The sequence below is a fragment of the Macrobrachium nipponense genome, chromosome 28 (genome assembly GCF_015104395.2).
Source record: "Macrobrachium nipponense isolate FS-2020 chromosome 28, ASM1510439v2, whole genome shotgun sequence".
In the NCBI taxonomy this organism is placed as follows: domain Eukaryota; kingdom Metazoa; phylum Arthropoda; class Malacostraca; order Decapoda; family Palaemonidae; genus Macrobrachium; species Macrobrachium nipponense.
Genome location: NC_087217.1, coordinates 30,712,727 through 30,736,570, shown reverse-complemented (window position 1 = coordinate 30,736,570; position 23,844 = coordinate 30,712,727). Strand labels below are relative to the sequence as shown.

Sequence of the window (23,844 nt, the reverse complement as noted above, 5' to 3'; positions counted from 1 at the left end):
ACTCTGTCAGGTTAGCCAAAAATAAATTTAGCAGTGTAATGTCAAGTACATAAATAGTTTTACTTTATACAATAAAGAATAAATTTTATTTTATTTATCTTAATAATTACATAAAGTGAGATAACTTGAAGCAAATTTAGAATGAAAGAACCTGCTATCTTAAACCTCCTGTTGTATTTCTGAGTGAAGTTTGCTCAACAAAGCATTGTCAATTGTTGCAATTTCTTTGCCTTGAGAGCAGTGGTTTACAGTATTTTGTCAACTTAGTTAATCAAAGGGCTCCTAGGGGCTACTGTAATGGCCTAGTCTTGAAAGCAAACACACTTCAGAATTTTCAGTGCAGTTGTCAGGATGTAACTCTTCATGCCTAGATGGTTGGGTTTTCTCTCTTAAGTGGTATAATGTTCACATGAGAGAATGATTCAACTCATGGTTTACACATGCTGTGCTGGCTGTTATAGCAAAAAACAAGATAACGGTATGGGTCATAATTATGAACAATTACATATTTGTTTCCTGCTATTGAACACTTTTGTATACCTCTCTTAATAATTGAATTTACTACACACTGGCATAAACACATTATCAAAGATGACATTCATTGCACAATTGGCATGAATAGTTACAAGATACATTATTCTTCATGTAATGATGCTCAATTTCCTAAGATGTAGAATACAAGGATTATTGTTGGCATGATGTAACCAATGACTTCAGCAATTAATATAAGATACTTTAACCTTGCTATGCAAAGGTCATTGTCATATTTTTGGTGTGATGTCCATCTTTTTAAACTTTATATGTTCCTGTAAGAGATTTTTAAACATATGCTGATGATTATGTGAATTGTGTTAGAATAATTTAGTTGAATAAATTTTTCTATCTAACCTATGGAGTTACTACCAATATCCTTCAACACACTGCTTTTTGGTGATCTTCAACAATGCTGTTTGGAAACTGTTTTGTTTTATCTGATTAGAATGGCAAATGGTGATCAAATGCCAAGAGAATCGAACCTCTGACGTGGGATCTTACTCTGGCCCTGAGTAGACTTAATGTAGGGTTTGAGCTACATTCAAGCCACTACATTGATTGTCAGTCAGGAATCTGTCTCTAAAGACAGTTTTCCTGTTGGCCTTGGCTTCCTCGGAGAAAGTTGGAGAGCTTCAAGGCCAGAGTTAGTTATGACATTCAACACACCAGGGGTTGGGGGTCTGTGGGCTTTGAATTTGTCCTGGAATTCGTAGCTAAGACTCAAAATCCCTTGGTGCATGATGGCAGATTTACCTCATTTTCAGTTCCCTCCCTGAATGAGTTTGTGGACAGCGATCCACAGGAGTTATTTCTTTATCCTGTCAGAGCTCTGCACTGCTGTCTTATGCCTGGGAGGCTTTGCTGAAACACTGGATTGCATTTTGGGAAATGTAAGTAAAGCACAGACAACACAAAATCAAACAAACTGCACACAACAAAAAAAGTAAAGAAAAACCAGAACACAGTAGGCACATGATGGCAGGAAGTGCAAAATTAAGTTGTCACCTTATTGAATCAGGGTATTGATATTGGGGGTTTACTGTACCCCATCTGAGGGGTATTTCTCAAATGCTGGTAGTGCAGCAGGAGGATCTTTGTAAATTCAGGTCACTGAACAATTAGAAAAATTAAATCTCTTAATAGAAGGAAAATAACTGAATTTAAAAGGGCAATAATGATTTTAATTTCAGTCAAATAAATCACCCATTAATTTACAAAAGGTCTATTCAATTAAATAAAGTATTTCTATTTAAAATATTTTGATACACCAGATTCAAAATTCATAAAAATATTTACATCACAATTTTCATAAAACTGATACATGAAGGTCTTGGGGACTGCTCGATTGTACTTTTAAATTGTTAAAAAATTATTCAATTCTACTTTTTAAATAGTTTCAAAATTACCCTCAAAGACAACTGCAATGTTTACATATACAGGCTCTGATTGTTTTTTAACATTTTTTCAACTGGCCTACAGCACGATACACAAACGAGATACCTAAGATAGACTACCCTTCATGCTCCAAATTCCCATGGAAAAATACATTATCTTTTGCTTTCATTCCCTGCTACTGAAACAAGATACAGCACTGTATTACTTTTAAATCAGCTTTACACTTGTCAACTTGTCCTTTCAAGACCATTCATGCAGTTAATCTACAGCGGATACATAACTGTAGCAATAATTTGTGTTTGCTTACATGTTTTATGACATTGACAGCATATTACAGTTCAGGTTGGTACAACAACCACTAATAAATATGGGAAGATACTAACTTGTATCTGTGTAAAAAAAACACTAATAACAATCTATAACAATCCTAGTTAATACATGAATTACCAGGTATATACAAAAGAAGTCCTATAACTTATGCAGATTTTGATGAAATAAAGTTTTATGAGAAATATTTCTGAGAATATAAATATTTAAATATTGTCATCTTTACATCCAAAATCCAATAAACACTATAGTGTATCTTTGAAAAACCGATTTGGCTGGAGGGCTCTTAAAATAGTATCTTTGGGATATGAAAAATGAGATGATGCAACAACAACCTCACAGGAAGGATTGACAGCAATTACAGTCTGCTTGATGTCCCGCACTTCTCCAGGAGTGACTCCTCCAACAATAAACACAATCATCATTGGGGCATCACGTGGCACAGGCTTACTAACATTTACAAATAAGCTGAAATGAAGAAATAAGCAACTTTTAAAAGCAATTCATATAAAAGGAACTGATGTCGTACAATATAATGAAAATTAACATTCTTAGCTAATAATATTGAATATATTGGTCTTCAAAGAACTAAAGGGATGTGGCAATGCACTAAGGCCCTATTATAAAATGTCCTATCATAAACTAAGTGAGCATTGCTACTTTTTGATTGAACGTATTTGCCTCAAATTTTTTCCACATATTAAACAACAAATATTGGAAATGAATGTACATGGCAATAACAAAAATGGACCAAATTTATAAATTTTACAATTGAAAAACGTGAAGGTATTTGCTTCAAATTTTTACCTCGTATTAAACAACTAATATTGAAAATAAATGTACATGGAAATCACAAAACTGCACCAAATTTATAAATTTTACAATTGAAAAACATCCTTTCATAAATAATATACAGTACATAAAAAAGTTGAAGTAAAAAACAGTTTTCCTTATGAGAGTCCAAAGACATATACTAGTTACACTATATGCTGTGAAAATTTCACTTTATTTTTTTACGACTTCCTTTTGTTTGTCTCCTTTTTTGAAAAATAAGTTTTCAGAAAACAGGAAAACAAATTTATTTTGTAATAGCTAGAAACTTTGATAGGTAGAATGCTGATTTTTGCAATAAACAGTATTTCTTCATATAAAAATCCCAAGAAAATTACAAAATAACTGGATGAAAAAAATTTGCGCCCTGCTTGTTTCTTCTTGGGTGATCAAACATTAATGACATTTCTCTAATGGAGACTTGTCTTTTATTTCTGTCTAGTTTATCTTTTCAATTCTAACTGTGCATATAGTTTTTATGTATGTTTTACTCTTATATACATCTCTTCTTTACTAACTATAATGAAAAAAAATTAAGTACACAGAAATGCACTTAAAAGCCAGGTGTCACATGACTCGCAAAGTAGGTACGCTTTGTCATTATGTGATGTGCCCGAAGGAATGTTTGCCATTTACTTACATATTTTTTTTATTTGTGAATAGGCACCCTGTAAAAATATCCTGAGAAAATAAAACAATATTAATTATATTTTTTACACTTTTGACTATTTTTACCATTTGTCAAAAAAATAAACTGACTTGTAGATGATTAAACTTCTGATAAATTTTGCAGACATGAAATGTTGAAGAGGAAGATTGTTATTCATTTGCATATGTTTATATATGTACAATGGAACCTCGCTTTTTGTACATAATCAGTTCCGGAACATCTCATGAAGTCTGAAACGTACGAAATCCAAAACAATAATTCCCATAAGGAATAATGTGAATCCAATTAAGGGATTTTGACGAAGGAAAAATCTATTTCTGGGCAATGATCTGTGTCGCCCAGTGAAATGGTTCCTTTAGCACTCATTTCTAAGGTATAAGTATTGCTACAAATACCAGAGAAAAAAGCTAATATGGTAGTGCCAGAGTATACTGGCTTGCTCACCTTTATTTAAAGGTGTCGGTATGGTATCTGGGGCGAGTGAAACCACTACCAGAGGTCCCTTGCCATTTAGTCTCTTCCTTCCTCAATATCCCTTGTCTACAGAGGAGCCGATCTAAGGCCCCACTACCTGCTACCACTACAACTAGCGCCTTTGTTTTCATTCCTGTAGATAGCACCCAAGCTTGGGCCAAATAGGGTGTGGAAGAAAAAGTGGAGTGGGATTTCACTAGGCGACACAGGTCATTGCCCAGAAATAGATTTTTCCTTCATCAAAATCCCTTTTCTGGGCTCGGCCTGTGTCGCTCCGTGAAATAGTACCAAAGAATTGGCCCCACCAGCTTGGAAAGATAGTGCAGATAACTAATTAATATAAGGTAAATTAAAACTCGATTAGGATTAAATACTATAATGTAGGTAATTAATTCTACAATAAACAATAAAGATATCAAACAAATGAAAATTTTAATGATCCTTAAAATTAAACTTATCTACACAACAGGGTTAAATAACCCACGAAAAGCTCAATTAACACACACCAGTCAACAAGAATACCACATAGGGAAATTAGACCCAGATACAAATATATACAGTACAAATCATCAGTATACATAGAAAGTGCCATCCAAGGTAAAGTATAAAACCCAGTAACGTCCAAGCTACGGCAAGAATGCTAGTAAGGCAGGTAGGAGAGAGAGAGATGTAAAGAGAGACAGGGGCTAAATACTACTTATTACTATTTTAAGCAGTGTCAGGGGAAACTGTGTTTCCGGCTGCCACTGCTGGGAATTTAAGGGCCTCTAATGACTTCAAATAGTGGCGTTTAAATACTGTCGGAGATTTCCAGCCTGTGTACTTCTTGAGATCATCAAAATTCATATGTTGAAAATAATTAATTGAGGTGGCTACTGCCCTAATATCATGTGCCCGTGGAAAAGATTCCAGGTTAGCTTGTTTTATAAAGTACAAAATTTGTTGTCTAATTGCTTTTAGGGAAATAGTACCATCTTTTTCCCTAATGAACAAAGGACCTGAGGATATCAGGGCAGTTCTGCTTAAATATGCTCTTAGGGAATTAAATGGACATAAGGACGGGTCCTGGGGAAGTGGGACAATCTTCCATGGAGCCCATCTATCTTGTGGGTCCTCATTCTTAGCTAGAAATTGACGATCTGGTGAGAGTAGTAATTCTACTGAAGGGAGAAACTCAATATGATCTGGTTCCCTAGATAGGGCCGACAGTTCAGAAATTCTGGCTCCTGAGGCTAAACTTATTAGGAATAACGTTTTTCTTAGGAGAGTTATATAATCACATGAATCGTTATTAGTGTCCGAAGCCAATTTAAGGACATCGTTTAAAACCCATGAGACCTTCTTGGGTCTCTAGATGGTCTAAGCCTAGCCCAAGCCTTTGGAATGGATGAAAAATACGAATCTGTTAGATCTATATTGAATCCAAATTGGAAGATCTTCTTAAGTGCCGATTTGGTAGTAGTAATTGTACTTGCTGCTAAACCTTTTTCGAACAAGGTTCTGAAAAAGGTTATGGCCAGATTCGTGGTCATGGTTTGTACATTTGAGTCCTTTAAAAATATAGCCAGTTTCTTAACTGCTGAGTCATATTGACGCAAGGTTGATTCTCGTTTGTCAGATTCTAAGAACCGGATGTTCTGAGGATCGATGTTGGCATCTTTCTGAGCCGCAAACTTCATGAAGTCCATAAAGTTAGGGCTTTCTGAATTCCTGAGGAAGTGGACACAGTCCGCGTTTGTACCAATTGCGTCAGTTTGGGATTGGGAATCCGTTGAGGCCGGAGTCCTAATTCCAGTAGCAGAGGAAACCAATTGCTCTTGGGCCAATTGGGGGCTACTAGTGCAATGTGACCCTTGAATGTCCTGAGTTTGTTCAGGACCTTCAGTAGATTCACTGGAGGAAAGAGATAAATTCTTTTCCATACATTCCAATCTATAGCCATAGCGTCCGTGGCGTAAGCCTGAGGGTCCAGGTTGGGAGCCACATAACAAGGAAGCCTGTGGTTCGACTCTGTGGCAAAGAGATCCACCTGAAGCCCTGGTACCTGTTGACAGATCCATCTGAATGACTCCTTGTCCAACGTCCACTCCGACTCTAGCGGGATGGATCGTGACAGGGCATTCGCCACCACGTTCCTCACTCCCACTAGGTGAGTGGCTGACAGGTGCCATTTGTTCCTGTCTGCTAAGGCAAATATGGCTATCATGACATGGTTCACGTGGCTCGATTTGGAGCCACCCCTGTTTATGCAGTGGATTACCACTGCATTGTCCAATACCAACTTGATATGAGTCTTCTTGGCTGGTCGAAGCCTTTTCAGGGTAAGAAACACTGCCATAGCTTCCAGTACATTGATATGTAGCTGGCGGAATGGTAGGGACCAGGTTCCCTGTACCTTTTTGTACTGTGAGTAACAGCCCCAGCCGCTTACTGAGGCGTCTGTGTGGACCACTAGCACCGGCGAAGGGAATTGCAAGGGTATTGTCTTTGACAGATTCTTGATTTCCGTCCAAGGGTGGAGCCTCTTGCGTAAGATCGCCGGAATGGGAGCCATCTTGTCCCGGGATCTTCGGTTTGCTTTCGAGCACCAAACTCGGTTTATATCCTTTAGTTTGGCTTTCAGTAGAACGTCTGTCACTGATGCAAATAGGAGAGAACCTAGGATTCTTTCCTGGTTCCTTCGGGACGTCTGTTTATTTTTGAGAAATTGTCTTGTGGCCTTGGCTATTTCTCTTCTCTTCAACGGCAGTATTGATAGAGTATGAGAATTTAAGTCCCATTGGATTCCTAGCCACTGAAAACGTGACTCCGGAGTTAGCTGGGACTTGGTTCTGTTTATCTGGAACCCTAAATGTTCCAGAAACTTAATTACCTTGACCGTCGCTTTGTGACATTCTTCAACACTTGTGGCCCATACGAGCCAATCGTCCAGATAGGCTACTAACATTATTCCCTGAATTCTTAACTCCTGGACCACTGTTTCCGCCAACTTTGTAAATATTCTGGGTGCTATGTTGAGCCCAAATGGCATTACTCTGAAGGAGTAAGCCTTCTTTCCTAGTCTGAAGCCTAGGAATGGACGGAAGTGTCTTGCTATTGGGACATGATAGTAGGCATCTGTAAGATCTATAGAGGTGGTGACGGCCCCACGGGGAAGTAAGGTCCGCACCCGCGAAACGGTCAGCATTCGGAACTTGTTGCAGTGAATGAATGAGTTCAGATGGGACAAGTCTAGAATTATTCTTAGTTTGTTCGAGGCTTTCTTTGGCACGCTGAACAAGCGCTCTTGAAACTTTTAAGTTTCTGACTCTTGATACTACCCTTTTTTGAAGAAGTTCTTGGGTATACTCTACCAATTCCGCTGTTGGTTTTTGATAAAAGGTGTTGGGTGGAGGAGGACCTTGAAGCCAACTCCACCCCAGACCCTTGGTCACAATGCTCTGTGCCCAGTTGCTGAACCCCCACCGGTGTCGGTAGAGGTACAGCCTCCCTCCTACCTGGGGATTCTCACTGGCTTGCAGATGGACGGCCACCTCGTGCTCCCCGGAAGCCTTTGCCCCGGTTGGTGGCTCTTCCGGCGCCCCGGTGACGGGAGGGGCCCCTAGCTCGGCTGCCTCTGGCGAACCTATTGAATGCTTGAAACGATTGCGATTCAAACGTTGCATTGTAGGCCGGAGAGACAGCATAGGAGGTCAAAGCCTGGGACTGTTGTGCTGGCTGGGTTAGAAGCACAAACTGCAGTTGCGGCTGTGCTTTGGACGTCGACGGTTGCGGTACTTGGGATACCGGAACCGCCTGTACCAGAGTCTGTTGGGGAGCCTGGAAGCGCTGGAACTTCCTAGGTCTCTTCTTGGCTTTGGGATTCGTTCCGGTGGACTCGGGGTTTCCGTTTGGAAACGAGTCCCCACCGAATCTTCAGGCTCTGATTGACCCTTGATACTTCACACAGGACTTCATTCACGGCGGAGGCAGGGAAGAGGTCCGTGCCCCATATGGATGAGGCGATCAGTTTGTTAGGTTCATGGCGGATTGTGGCCTCCGCCAGAACATGCTTCCTACAATTTCGCCGAGCTATGATGAAATCATACAAGTCACATTGCATTGTATGCAGTAGTGACTTGGGCCATGATTTTAAACAACATCTCTAGTAGATAAGAGACGCCATCTCAATCATAGTCAGCGAACTGAGGGACCTGCTGAGCCTCATCCTAGCATCGTATTCGGCTTGTATCAGACCTTCTGATAGCCTAGGCAACCTCTCGCCGAACAGTGTGTTACCGCAGTTCGGCTTGAGTTTGCCCACAGAAAAGGTGGCAGGTGCGTCCACATAGTAATCAGCCGATCCGGGGAGCAGAAGGGAAGTCGGATCTGTCTCCTGGAGCTGGGGCATAAGCTCATCTTTCATGGCTGCCTTGAATGTTGATTCTGTCACCTTGGAAGTGAATGGCAATGGAGTGTCCTCGTTTACAGTGAAGATCGTAAACGGGCTCTTAAATGCGGTGAGCCTTGTGTTCGTACAGTCCCAATCCTCCAGGTTCCGGAGCCAAGCTTGTTGGGCTTGGTCCCATGGGAGGATTACTGTTTCCTTAGGGACTTTATCCTCCCTCCTCATGGCAGCATCTGTTAGACGAGCATAGGCTATGAAAGGGGGCCGGAGTCCCTCAGGATAGAACTCGAAGTCTTCTAGCCTTCCAGTTCCGCAACCCTCAATAGTCAGCATACCCTCTGAAAATGGAGCGTGTGCTGCTACCCTCCATGGGTTGTTTGCTTTAAATGGTGGAAGATTGGACGAGTCCGGCATCGGCAATGCTTGGGTTGCTTGACCGGACTGTGCCTGTCCTGCTGCCATATTGCCCCGGAGACCCGCCACCAGGTTCTCCTGGGCTACCATCCTCTCCGACAAGGATTGGATGGATTGGCCCGATGCTTCCAGTGTGGTAGACAGCTGGTCAAACATTTCTTGGAACTTGGTCTGGACCAAGTTCCCAACCATGTTGCCCATCTGCTGCACGATGTTAGCAGAGATGCTAGCAGAGAATGCATCAGGGTCAAAGGAAGAAGGCTGAGCCTTCCCCTTAAAAATCGGAGTATATATCTGGATATAGTAAGGTAATAACTTACATAACAGAATGTGTATGCTATATTATGTGTAATAAAACATGCATGCAATAATGGAATCCCACAGAAAGGCCGGAGCCTTTTCACATATCTAAATATGCCTAGCTATCCCAATGTCAGATCCGGCTTCTGCCAGAGCCCTGAGTCCGCCGGAGCGGGGTGGGAAAGGGTGGGCTCAATAGATAGTGAGAGGGATACACTACCTAGTGGATCAGGGTGTATCCCGCTCCCCCGAGCCTGGTGGCCAACCATGGCTCGGCTGAGCAGGGCTCCCCCCCCCTCCACTAGCGGCGCGGCAGAGTACGGCAGGCCTGCCCACTGAGTGTAACCCCCAGCTATCCCCCTCCCCCCCATGGTTGACTCGGATCGGCTACCTGAGGTAGCATGAGCGAGTCGTCACTTCACCGAGGTGAGTGAACGAAGGGGTGGGGGAAGACTGAGAGGGGTCGGTAGCAGGGTGGCTCGTACGTGATCGACTGGAGACACACTCAGCCGGGTGAACAGTCACGCAGTGTGAAAGGCCAGTCGATCAAAAGAAGGCCTATACGCCAACTAGAAGCCGTCTACCAGAATAGCAACACTTAACATAAATATCCTATCCTAACACGGGGGAAAGAGAGAGAAATAAATATGGAGCGAGAGAGAAAGAAAATGTCCTTTGAGAGGCTAGGCTAATCGCAAATCCAACGATTTGGGTATGTCAGCCTAGTAACTCAGAGCGGCTTAGCCTAGATGCCGTAATGAATTATTCGAGGGGCAAGGCGGCCAGGGTGGCTCAAGGACGATATGGGTTACATAGGGACCAGGGTCCTTCCGTATATAAGACAAGAGAGTCTTAAAAAGATCCTATCCTACAGTGTAACCAATGGTTGATATGGCAACCTCAAAAACTGCGTAGGCTACGACCCGAAAGCATGCGGTTTGGAAGTAGGCTATCCCCCGTGATCGGACTAATAAATTAAAAACGTCAATAACAAATGCGTCTTATAATAAGATTAAATGGGGTACTGCTCAATAATGCAATCGAGCCCAATTAGTATGGGGGACCAATTGGTGCACGAAAAGTGAATCATCACGCGGCTAGCAAGCCATAAAATGGCGGCGCGGGAACGACAGCGCTCGCGCTGCCGCTCTATAACCTATTATAACTTGGTTTATCATGCCAAATGCCATCTCAAAATGATCTCAAACATTAATTGCAGTACTTAACTTGGATGCAGAAGCTTGACGTTCCATGATGACGAAGAGTAAGGAATTCCGAACAGAAAACACAGCACAAAGAAGAACGCGTGCAACGTAAACAGTGCTATCGAAAGGAATGAAAACAAAGGCGCTAGTTGTAGTGGTAGCGGGTAGTGGGGCCTTAGATCGGCTCCTCTGTAGACGAGGGATATTGAAGAAGGAAGAGACTAAATGGCAAGGGACCTCTGGTAGTGGTTTCACTCGCCCCAGATACCATACCGACACCTTTAAATAAAGGTGAGCGAGCCAGTATACTCTGAAAGTACCATATTAGCTTTTTTCTCTGGTATTTGTAGCAATACTTATACCTTAGAAATGAGTGCTAAAGGAACCATTTCACGGAGCGACACAGGCTAAGCCCAGAAAATGCGTTCCAGAACACCCAGAAATATTAAAAAATAAGACATTTTACAGTGAATAAACAGTTTTACATACAGAAAACAATGAGAATAAATAATGAATGACTAATCACTCTTACCTTTATGGAAGACTTATTAGCGTATGGAATATGGAGAGGAGGAGAGGTAATTGTTTGGAAAGGGAATCCCATCTAGAAGGACTTCAGGTATCAAGGACCTATCTAGGGTTACTTCTCTTTATTTGTTACTGGTACTATCTGGGGATATTTCCCCTCCTCATTTTTTTACTGGCACTAGGACCAGCTTGAGAGTCATTGGGCCCTGTTGCATAACAAAACTGTCCTGAGATATTTGTTTGCCTAAAATGAACTGTCATTGTCATTAAACATGTTGGGGAGACAGATTACAACATATTTGTTGGGATGATAATTCTCCACAAAATCTTTTACATCACTCCACTTTGCAAACATGTCCTTATGCACTTAGGTAGGCAATTCATGTATGCCCATTTGGCTTTTTGAATTTTCAAACCAGCCTCTGCAGGCCTTAAATTCACTAACGGCAGCACTTGTTGAGGGCATTTTCTTACAGAGATCAGCATACAACATCCTTACCTTTTCACAAATTATTGCTTCCAACACTGCTACAAGTTCTTTCTTAGATTCTAAAGTGTCACTTTTTTTACAGAAGGACTGGCATAAAGAACATAAAATTGGAGTGGCCTAGTCATGATTTGGGCCCTGGAAGGAGCATTTCTGGGTTTATAAAACCCGAGGATATGTATGAAAACTTAGTCAAAATTTAATTAGATAAAGCAGTGAAAACCAAATGGCACAAAAACCAGGACATACAAAATCTGAGGGATGACTGTATACAGCATGTTGATTAACATTACAGGCGGTCCCCGGGTTACGACGGGGGTTCCGTTCTTAAGACGCGTCATAACCCGAAAATCGTCATAAGCCGGAACGACGTTCTTGAAAACATGTCCACAGGGAAAATTTCACTACTAATTTGCAATTTTCCTTAGGGCCGTATCTCTAAAATTATCACTAATTTACTTTTTTCATGTGCAACACTGTGTATTCACAAATTACTGTATATTTTCATTAAAATACAAGAGAGAGAGAGACAGAGAGAAATAACTCCTTACGTTGGTTTCAATAGAGTTGAAATGAAGAAGGTCTGTTTTGGCAACTTTTTCCCCCTCCCATAAATACATATATTTCTCCAGAGAAGAGAGAAAGAGAGGACTGTGCAATTATGTTTGTCTGTCTATCAATTCTTTTGCTCAGAGCGAGAGAGATAAAAGGAAGAAATAGAAACACCAAATGTATGACAAGTATCTTGTGGGGCGAGAGAGAGGAGAGAAGAGGAGGGAGAGAGAGAAGGAGAGAGAGAGGGAGATGGAGAGAGAGAGAGAGAGAGAGAGAGAGAGAGAGAGTTGTCCTTACAGTATTTAACCCTCTTACGCCGAAGCGGTAAAAAAAAAATTGTCTCCCGTATGCCGGAGGTGTTTCAGAGTGAGCGCGGAAGCGGAAAAAATATTTTTTTCAAAAAATCACAGCACACTTAGTTTTCAAGATTAAGAGTTCATTTTTGGCTCCTTTTTTTGTCATTGGCTGAAGTTTACTATGCAACCATCAAGAATGAAAAAAAATTTTAAATCTTTCTATCATAAATAATGCGATATATGATAGCGCAAAACTAAATTTCAATTATAGTAAATTGTATTCAAATCGTGCTGTGCGCAAAACGGTTAAAGGTAACAAGTTACTTTTATTTTCGTTGTAATGTACACTAGATTGCGATCATTTTGGTATATAACACATTGTAAAACGATAAAAGCAACGAGAAAATATTATCACAAAATAATGCATGAATTCGTACATGCGGACGTAAACAAATATTTTTTTTTTTTTTTTTCAAAAATTCACATAAATCTAAATATTGTCCTAGAGACTTCCAATTTCTTTCAAATGAAGACAAATGATTGAATATTACTATACTGTAAGAGTATTAGCTTACAATTACAGTTTTCGACAATATCTGACGAGTTAAATTTGACCGAATGTCGAATTTTTATATATATATATTATTTATATGCAATTATTTCGGAAATATGAAAAGCTACAACCTTCAAATATTTTTCGTTTTATTTTACATGAAATTGCGCACATTTTCATATATAAAACTCTATGAAATGCCTAATATGAAAACGGAGCAAATATTCCGAGAGGGAAGGAAAGGTTTTTTTTTAAATTCACCATAAATCTAAATATTTCGCTAGAGACTTCGAATTTGTTTCAAGATGAAGATAAATGACTGAATATTACTAGACTGTAAGAGTTTTAGCTTACAATTGCGTTTTTTCGACCCATTTCGGTAGAGTCAAAGTTGACCGAACGTGGTTTTTTTCTATTTATTGTGATTTATATGCAAATAGTTTCAAAAAAATGAGAAAAGCTACAACCTTCAATTATTTATTGTTGTATTCTACATGAAATTGCGCACATTTTCCTATATAAACCTTTATGGTAACGGCTAATTTAAATGGTGCAAAGACATTACCACAATCGCATGTATGATTTTTTCGGAAAGAGTTACCGCGAGGGGGGGGGACGTACAGAAAATGTTATTTTTTTCATAAATTCACCATAAATCGAAATATTGTGCTAGAGACTTCCAATTTGTTGCAAAATGAAGGTAAATGCTTGAATATTACTAATAAGCGTTTTAGCTTACAATTGCGTTTTTTGACCATTTCGGTAGAGTCAAAGTTGACCGATTGTTGAAATTTTGGCAATTATCGTTATTTATATGAAAATATCTCAAAACTGATAAAAGCTACAACCATGGGTTGTTTATAGTTGTATTGTGCATGAAATTGCACACATTCCCATATATAAAACTTAATATAACGGCTAATTTTAAAATGGTGCAAACATTACCACAATCGCATGTATGATTTTTTTCGGAAGAATTACCGCGCGGACGTAAGGAAAAGGTTTTTTTATAAATTCACCATAAATCGAAATATTGTGCTAGAGACTTCCAATTAGTTGCAAAATTAAGGTAAATGATTGAATATTACTAAAATATAAGAGTTTTAGCTTACAATTGCGTTTTTTGACCATTTCGGTAGTCAAAGTTGACCGAAGGTTGAAATTTTGGCACATCGTTATTTATATGAAAATATCTCAAAACTGATAAAAGCTACAATCATGAGTATTTTTTTGTTGTATTCTACATAAAAATGCACACATTTTCATATATAATACTTCATGTAACGGTTAATTTACAATGGTACAAAAATTATGTCAAAGTGACGAAATAATTTCAGAGATGTGTCACTGATACTTTTTAGTGCGGCAAGAAAGAAATTCGTGCTTGCGCGCCTGCGTAACGATTGTAAACAAAACAACACTTGATCCCGTGAACTCCCAGCATCCCCCAAGGCGTGTGATTCAAAAGTTAGGCTGGTAGGCCCATATAAGTATTTTTCCGCGAATTTTAAAAAAAAAACTTTTGTAAGTCGACGTAAAATACGTCCAGTCGGCACACGGGAGACAAAAAATGTCGACGTAAAATACGTCCAGTCGGCGTAAGAGGGTTAAAAGAGAGAAATGGAATGATTATTGTATTAAAATACTCAGATATGAATGTGGGACTTAATTTAGTATTAATTATTGGGGAAAATATTAATGATAAACTTTATTTTTTTACTATACTGTCCATGAAAAACCAAAAAAAAAAAAAAAAAAAAATTAAAATTTTCATCTCAGTAAGAGAGAGAGAGAGAGAGGAGAGAGCGAGAGAGAGATAGAAGGGGAGAGAGAGAGAAGAGAGAGATTTACATAAAACCATTAAATTCGTTGACCATTGTATGGCATTGTTAAGCTCGATTGTCGCTCGAGTTGAGGTGGGGAAATTGATACAGAAAAAGACAAAGGGAAGAATTTTCTTTTGAAATTAGTTATCGTATTATTACTACTTGCTATTTATTTATTATTATTATTATTATTATTTGTAAATATAATAAACACGAGCATCTACCATAAAATTCTCCCATCTCAGTAGAAAGAGGAATTATCCTTACAAGTGAAATGGAAAGGTCATTTTCATCTCTTTAAAATACGACCATTATGAATTTTGTAATTAAAGTTTTTTATTATTATTATTATTAAATAACTGAAAATTATCAATAAAAAAAATATTTTACATACTAGTACCATAAAAATTCTTTCATCGGTCGGTTAAAAAGAGAGAGAGAGAGAGTGCGTTATCTCTCTCTGTTCTCTCAAAAAATACTTAAAACGCTTCCAGCGAAAGGAGGGAGGGAGTTACTGCTATGACCCATTATTATCTTGTGTGGCAGAGAGAGAGAGAGAGAGAGAGACACACAGAGAGAGAGAGTTAACCTTAATTAAAAGTGACATGGATAGATTAGTACGTTATTGATTTCTTTAAAATACTATCACATATGAATTTTGTAATTACAGTTATTATTATTATTATTTTATTATTTATTATTATTATTATTATTATTATTATTATTATTATTATTATTTGAAAGTATTAAAAACAAATAGTACAAGTACATAAAAAAATCTCGAGTCTCAGTAAATGAGAGAGAGAGAGAAGGAGGAGGGGAGAGAGAGAGAGGAGAGAGAGAGAGAGAGAGAGAGACGGGAGGGTAAGAAAAGAGAGAGAAAGAAAGAGGAGGGGGAAGAAGGGGGGAAGGAGGGAGAGAGGGGGAAAGGAGGGGGGGGGGGGAAAGTCAGGACCACGTGATTGCAACACTGCAGCTCTTCCCCCAGTTTTATTTTTTTCCCCCTCCTGGCTGTCACAGAACTTGATATATCTGACAGTTTTAGTACCTGAATCTCGAGAAAAGGTTACTGGAAGTTACTTGAAGAAGACTGGGATTTCCTTCAATCTTCCATAATTTTTTAAATATAAGCTAAAATCTTACTAATTCACTATGGTATTTTCTTTAATGAATTGATATTATTGCTGTATAAATTAATATTAATATTTGAGAATAGTAAATCATTTATTTATCATACTAAAAAACATACATCTTTGTAGTATAGAGAGAGAGAGAATTATAGTGATTATTTTCGTTGGAAAATACAAAGAGAGAGAGAGAGAGAGAGATAGAAACTGTGCTAAACTATAAAGGATTCTTATCTTATCATAGTATGTGTTTTTAAAAAGCATCGTAAACTCGGAAGCGTCAGCGTCGTAACCTCGGAACAAGCCTCGTAACCCAGGGCGGATTTTCAATGAATATTCAAGAAAAAGCGGCGTAACCTCGGAACGTCGTAAGCCGGACCCGTCGTAACCCGGGGACCGCCAATGTAAATTGTTTGGTTTGGTACGTGTGTGGTTCCACTTTGTCGAGTGCTGAATGGAAACGTTAATTTTGAGCAAATTACTCTGGTCTTACATTTTCCTTGATGCTATCACTAGAAAAAATGGGCAGTCCCTGGTTATCAGCAGCCTCAGTAATCGGCAATCTGGTTTTACGGCGCTTGTGTAGCGAAGATGATAACTGGATTTTTGGTGCCGATATGCACCGACCTCCAGTTATCAGTGCTGATCCCTACTTAACAGTGGTGTTCATTCCTGGTTATCTGTGCTGTTATCGGTGATTTTCAGTAATCAGTGACTTTCAGTTATCAGCGATTTTCGGTTATCTTCGTGCCGTCAGGTACAGAACCCACTTCGATCTAACAGTCCAAAACTATTAATACAGTCAACCCCTGTATTCACGTTCTCGGACTTGCCTATCTACTCATCATTCATGGGAAATTTGCCAATTCGCACATTTTTTCGACGATAAATGTTCACTAATTTGTGTATTTTGATGTTATTTTCATGACTAAATACATTATTATGATACGAAAATAACTTATTAATTTCCAAATATTAATATTAATGTAAGGAGCAATAATATCCATTCATTTAAAGAAAATACTTTAGTCAATCAGTAAGATTTAGGTTACATATTAAAAAACTATATTATGAATGAGGGACAATCCATTCTACCCCACAAATTTCTTTTTAGATCAAGGTACCAAGCTGAGGTCCAGAGCTGTCAAATACATCAAGTAATGTGATAGGAGGGGGAGCAAGCGTATTGTGTTGCAGATTAACATTCGTGTAATCTCTCTCTCTCTCTCTCTCTCTCTCTCTCTCTCTCTCTCTCTCTCTCTCCTCTCTCTCTTTCTCGTCTCTCTTCTCTTCCTTCGCGTATTTCATTTCTTCTCTTCCTCTCCTTCTCTCTCCTCCACTATGATGAGAGAATTTGTATGGCACATGTATGAATGTTTATTAATATTTTCAAAATCATAATAACAATAATATAATTGTAATTACGAAATTCATACTATGCGATAGTATTTTAAAGAAATACAATAATCTTTCCATTTCACTCTTTTAAAGAAGGATAACTCTCTCTCTCTCTCTCTCTCTCTCTCTCTCTCTCTCTCTCTCTCTCTCTCTCTCTCTCTCTCTCTCCACAAGATAATTATGTCATAGTGGTAACTAATTTTCAAATATTAATAAGATTAATAAAAGAAATAGCGGTTCCCAGTCTTTTTATCCACTTCGAGAAACGAGGGCGGGGAGTAAATGACAGTTTGATATACGTATTGGTGGAGGGGAAGGAGTCGAGTTGTAAGGACTTTCTCTCTCTCTCTCTCTCTCTCTCTCTCTCTTTCTGTTATTGGGTGTACATACATATATATTTTTAATGGTAAAATGTTGAAGATGACACTGAAATTATATTATAATTATATAATCCCAAATATTAATAAAATAATAGGATAGAAATTTAAGGTATATTTGAAGTAGGATGTTATTTAAGGTATACATTTGGTATCTGAACTTTCAAGATAGGCAGTTATAAGCATTTTCAGAGGGGTTCTAAGTATTCGCGGGTTTTAACTATTTCGGGGGAGTGTCTGGTACGCATCCCCATGAATACAGGGGTCCACTGTAACACAATTTCGATCATTCCTTAAAATTCTTAGATTGGTGTGTCCCACAAGGGTATCGGCCCAGGAGTTGGGGGGTGATTTTCAACCGAGTTGGTAAGTTGCGTTTTTCACAGCATCTCAAAGTTAGTGGTGTACTGCAATACCAGACGTAGAATACAACTACTATCCGACTTACAACCTGCTCGACATACGACCACTCGTACGTACAACCTTACTTCAGACAGTTGACCATTGAGTTACTTGGCACTGCGCCATCTCATGAGAACTCTCATCACTCAGGCATGAGAACTCTCATCACTCAGGCAGCATCAGTTTGAGTTACCCTGCCCTATCTACAGCATCATTTGGTATTAACTGTAGTGTAGACTGAATTGCAAACCAATTTACGTAAGAATCGACTTCTGACATGCATGCAAGAACCTAACCCCATTGTAACTCAATGCCTGATTGTACGTAATATATACTATTACATAAATGATTAAAATGTATTAGTAGAAGTACATTATGGTAAAAATATTGAAATAATGATTGTACATTACATTACAGTACTAAGTAGGCACTTATATAGCAAGGGTTTGATAGTATACCCTACCCAGTATGTTGGTCACTTTCTAAGGTTCGACTTACATCCATTCTGACTTACAACCAGTGGGTCGGAACCAAACTTGGTTGTAAGTAGGATAGTACTTGTAACACTGATTTGAAGCACTCTACTAGATAAAAAAAATGCAGTTTTGTTGGTGGGTACTGAAAATTCTGTGGCTCAAGAACTTAGCTTCTGCTTTCCTCTTTATTTCCCCAAAAATTCAGTCTTTTAATATACATGCAGTCCCCAGCTTATGACGGGGGTTCCATTCTTGAGACGCGTTGTAAGCCGAAAATTGTCGTAACCCGGAAAAATAGTAAAAAATCCTAAGAAAACCTTACTTTTAATGCTTTGGGTGTATTAAAAACTATGTAAACTACATTTTTATTGCATTTTTTCATAAAAAAAAAAACATTCAAATATAGTTTATTTTGCATTTTTGGAGTCATATTTCTTCCGTCAGGTCGGCTACCAAACCCTGGAACATGGGTCGTAGACATGGAAATAATTTCTGATGAATATAATTGAAAAGCGCTGTAACCTCGGAAAGCTGGGGACTGCCTGTATTTTGTTCCATGTAGTATGTTCTGTACGATACGTTTTTCCTTATAAAGACCAGCTGGTTCTGAACTTTTGTCAACAACATCAAACAAGACTTAATTATTAATTACACTCTAGCTTTTGTAGGGAGTGTGTAATTATCTCATCTTTTTGTGTTTATCACCTTTACCATTGATTATTTGGGTGCTTTTCTTGGCTTACAAGTGTTATTTTATCATAAATATTCCTTGTAAGTTATAAGAAGTTTCGTTGTTGATGGGAAGTAATTCTTATAATATTGGCATATAAAATGAAAGCCAAGAAAAGCACCCCAAAAAAATCATAAACACAAAAAGATGTGATAATGACACTCTACAAAAGCTAGAGTGTAATAAATGCGTGTTTGTTGTTGATGTCAAGTTCAGAACCAGCTAGTCTTTATTTTACATTTAGAGGGGATAATATATCTGAAATAAGGAGAGGGGACCAGGTTCTAGCTAGGCTTTTCAAGACAGCTTTGAATGTGACAGTATGACAAACTTTTGGCAGTTTTTTTCTCAGAACATTAGTTTTCTACATTCAAATCTCCTTAACTTGGCTATTTATGAACAGATTTTAATACTTTAAAAAGCATTATATTCAGTAACTATCTGTGAATAATTTTGCATGTTCATTTTTCATTTTTATATGTGCAAAAAAAATTTATAAAAAAATATATTCATGAAAAATACATTTTTGCTCCTAATCAAGAAAAATTTTTGTGTACACATTCCTGAAAAAAATATAAAGCAGTAGTACTTTCATTTCATTATGATAATCCAACAGTATTAGCATAATATCAAAATGACAATTTTTTTTTATTTATTTGTGGTCTTAAGGATAAACTAGCACCAGCTGAAAACTGGCAAAATTATAAAATTGTAGAACAAGGAATTGGTGGCAACAGGGTTCAGCCAATGAGATGAGAGAAAAGGCAACACCAACCTCCTCTCACCCATGATGCCGTGACACATTTAGTTTCTTCCAGCCCAGGTAACCAGACTGAGGGCAGACAGAGTTGGGCAGTCTGTATTAAGACCACAGGTTTGTTAGCTATGAAAAGTACAAATTAATAAAAAAAAATCTGTCATTTGTTCATATGCAAAGCAAACCTAGGTCTTAACCCCCACAGTCTGGGCTAATACAGTTATACCCTGAACTTAAGTGAGGTTAGGTTCAGACCCCCTTGTGCAAGGGGAATTTTTGCATAAGTTTGGCATGGTCTCTAAAAATGCTATTAACCCTTTAACGCCGAAGGGGTATAATAAAAATCGTCTCCCGTACGACGAGGGGGTCTCGGAGTGAGAGCCGAAGCGGAAAAAATATTTTTTTCAAAAAATCACAGCGTGCTTAGTTTTCAAGATCTAGAGTTCACTTTTGGCTCCTTTTTTTGTCATTGCCTGAAGTTTAGTATACAACCATCAGAAATGAAAAAAAATATCATTATCATATATAAATAATGTGATATAAGATAGAGCGAAAACAAAATTTCATATATAATTGTATTCAAATCGCGCTGAGAGCAAAACAGTTAAAGCTAACAAGTTAATTTTTTTTGTCGTATTGTACACTAAATTGCGATCATTTTGGTATATAACACATTGTAAAATGATCAAAGCAACACAGAGAAAATATTATCACAAGATGATGCATGAATTCGTAACACGCGGACGTAAAAAATGTTTTTATAAAAAAAAATTCACCATGAATTGAATTATTATTCTAGAGACTTCTAATTTGTTTCAAAATGAAGATAAATGATTGAATATTAATATACTGTACGAGTTTTAGCTTACAATTGCAGTTTTCAACCATTTCGGACGAGTTAAAGTTGACCGAATGTCAAATTTTTTTATATTCTTTTTATATGGAAATATTCCAATAATGAGAAAAGCTACAACCTTCAATTATTTTTTGTTGTATTCTACATGAAATTACGCACATTTTCATATATAAAACTCTATGAAAAGCCTAATATGAAATGGAGCAAATATTACGAGAATGCGACATACGCATTTTGGAGATTTGCGGCGGAGAATCCGTGCGCGGAGGGAAGGAAAGTTTTTTTTAAATATTCGCCATAAATCTAAATATTGTGCTAGAGACTTCGAATTTGTTTCAAAATGAAGATAAATAACTGAATATTACTAGACTGTAAGAGTTTTAGCATACAATTGCGTTTTTTTACCATTTCGGTAGAGTCAGTTGACCGAATGTGGTTTTTTCTATTTATCGTGATTTATATGCAAATATTTCAAAAATGAGAAAAGCTACAACCTTCAATAATTTATTGTTGTATTCTACATAAAATTGCGCACATTTTCATATATAAAACTTTATGTAATGGCTAATTTAAAATGGTGCAAACATTACCACAATCGGACGAAAAAATGTATGATTTTTTCGGAAGAGTTACTGCATGGACGTAAGGAAATTTTTTTTTTTCATAAATTCACCATAAATCAAAATATTGTGCTAGAGACTTCCTATTTGTTGCAAAATAAAGGTAAATGATTGGATATTACTAGAATATAAGAGTTTTAGCTTACAATTGCGTTTTTCGACCATTTCGGTGGAGTCAAAGTTGACCGAAGGTTGAAATTTTGGCACTTATTGTTATTTATATGAAAATATTTCAAAACTGATAAAAGATACAATCATGAATATTTTTTGTTGTATTTTACATGAAATTGCGCATATTTTCATATACGTATAACACTCCCTGTAACGACTAATTTAAAATGGTGCAAAAATTATGTCAAAGTGACGAAATAATTTCTGAGATGTGTCACAGATACTTTTTAGTGTGATACAAAAGAAATTCGCGCTTGCTCGCCTGCGTAACAATTGTAAACAAAACAACGCCTTGATCTGTGAGCTCCCAGCATCCCCCGAGGCGCGTGATTCAAAAGTTTTCGGCTGGTAGGCCTATAAGTATTTTTCCGCGAATTCTTAAAAAAACTTTTTTTATCGACGTACCATACGTCCAATCGGCACCCAATAGACAATTTATGTCGACGTTTAATACGTCCAATCGGCGTTAAAGAGTTAAATGCTTACTTCTGGAGTTTGAACACTAAATATGACCCTAATCATGATTCCTAAATATTAAGCTAACTTTTAAATGAAACTAAAGTTACCGTAATTTGATTTAAAAGTTGCTTAATACATTATCTGTAAAAAAAAGAAATAAATGGTTGGTAAAAATATAGGAGTGTGTGAAGATTACATACGTACAACATAGTTCTCTCTTCTTTCCCCCTTCTGATCAACCAATCTATTTTTAGAAGTCTTCTTAACCACTTTTAAGAAATTCTTTTAATTCTGTCTCTCTTGTTTCTTAAATTCCTTTTCATGAACAAACAGTGCTTTTTACTTGGACTAATACAACTCTTAGTTATGTGTCTATGTTTCAGAACAAGTTTTTACAGTCCTAGAAGGTAAAGGTAAAAATAGATCAATTAAAAGTGATCTACGCTACCACTAATTATGAGAGAGAGAGAAAAGAGTAGTCTTTACGCAAGTATTAGGTTAACTTTTAAATGAAATTAAAGTTACTCTAATTCCCTTTAAAAGTTAGCTTGTTATATATTACCCTTAAAAAAAGAAATAAATGGTTGATAAAAATAGAGAGGAGTGTGTGAAGATTACATACGCAGGAGAGAGAGAGAGAGAGAGAGAGAGAGAGAGAGAGAGAAATTATGCAAAAATCACTGATTGTTAATCAGGCAACACTCTGCCTCCTGTCACATTACTTGACAGGTCTGGACTTCGAGCTTCTGTGGAGTTAAAAAGAAAGATGAGGGAAAGTATTCTTTATATGCATCATTTTGTTATTATAGTTATATTATTATTATTGTTATTATTATTATTTGTAAAAATTAATAAACATATAGATGTATAATAAAAATTCTCTGACTTCAATAAGAGAGAGAGAGAGAGAAGAGTTGGTCTTACTTAAAAAGTGAAATAGAAAGGTTATTTCTTTAAAATACTATCACAAATTTGTAATTACAATTATATATTATTATTATTATAATTATTTCACAATATTAATAAATGTAGTACATACTACAAGTGCCATAAAAATTCTCATCTCCATAAAATAGAAAGAGAGAGAGAGAGAGAAATTTTTATTGTTTTTTAATGTTATTTCAGTTACACATAACATTTTGAAAACTTATAAATGACAAAAAAATTGAACAAGCACCTTTGCAAGGTTTCTCCAGGATTTGAAAATGTTGCGTTTGCATGTCTGTGAAATACTTGTGTATGATAATTAGATAGGTTCCAATGAAAAGTTGGTGCTATTGTGAATTTGCACAACTCAAATTGTGTAAGATTGAGGTACTACTGTATACGCTAATGCATACACTCATGACCGGGCTAAATTTGAGGATGGCCAATTTTAAAGAAAAACAAAAAAATACTCATCATTGGAAAGAGGAAGATACGTATATTCACAAGGTATAAAAAAATCTAAAAAAAAATGTCTGTACCTTCCACAATAAGTTATAAGTGAATATCCCACCCCTTGCGGGCTTCTTTTCCCTATGACAGTCGTAAAAAATACGCTATTTTGACAAAGTTATAAGCCTTCTTATTAATATTTTTTAAATATTAATTTGTCAAATTGAAATTACAGCTTACATAATATCATAAAAGATTAGAAATAAAACCAGGAACAAATTGCTAGCATATTAATTGTAAAATATTTATGAC

At 37.3% G+C, this 23,844-nt stretch overlaps 1 protein-coding gene across 1 annotated transcript in view; it reads right to left on the bottom strand.

The window, feature by feature from the left end:
• Positions 1-1,693: 1,693 nt before the first annotated feature.
• Positions 1,694-23,844, bottom strand: part of LOC135201639 (sec1 family domain-containing protein 2-like) — a 238,259-nt gene continuing 216,108 nt past the window's right edge. Inside the window, exon 13 of the mRNA XM_064230729.1 lies at positions 1,694-2,724. Coding sequence (XP_064086799.1) covers positions 2,502-2,724 — 223 coding nt within the window. The 3' untranslated portion in view covers positions 1,694-2,501. The remainder of the gene's footprint in view (positions 2,725-23,844) is intronic.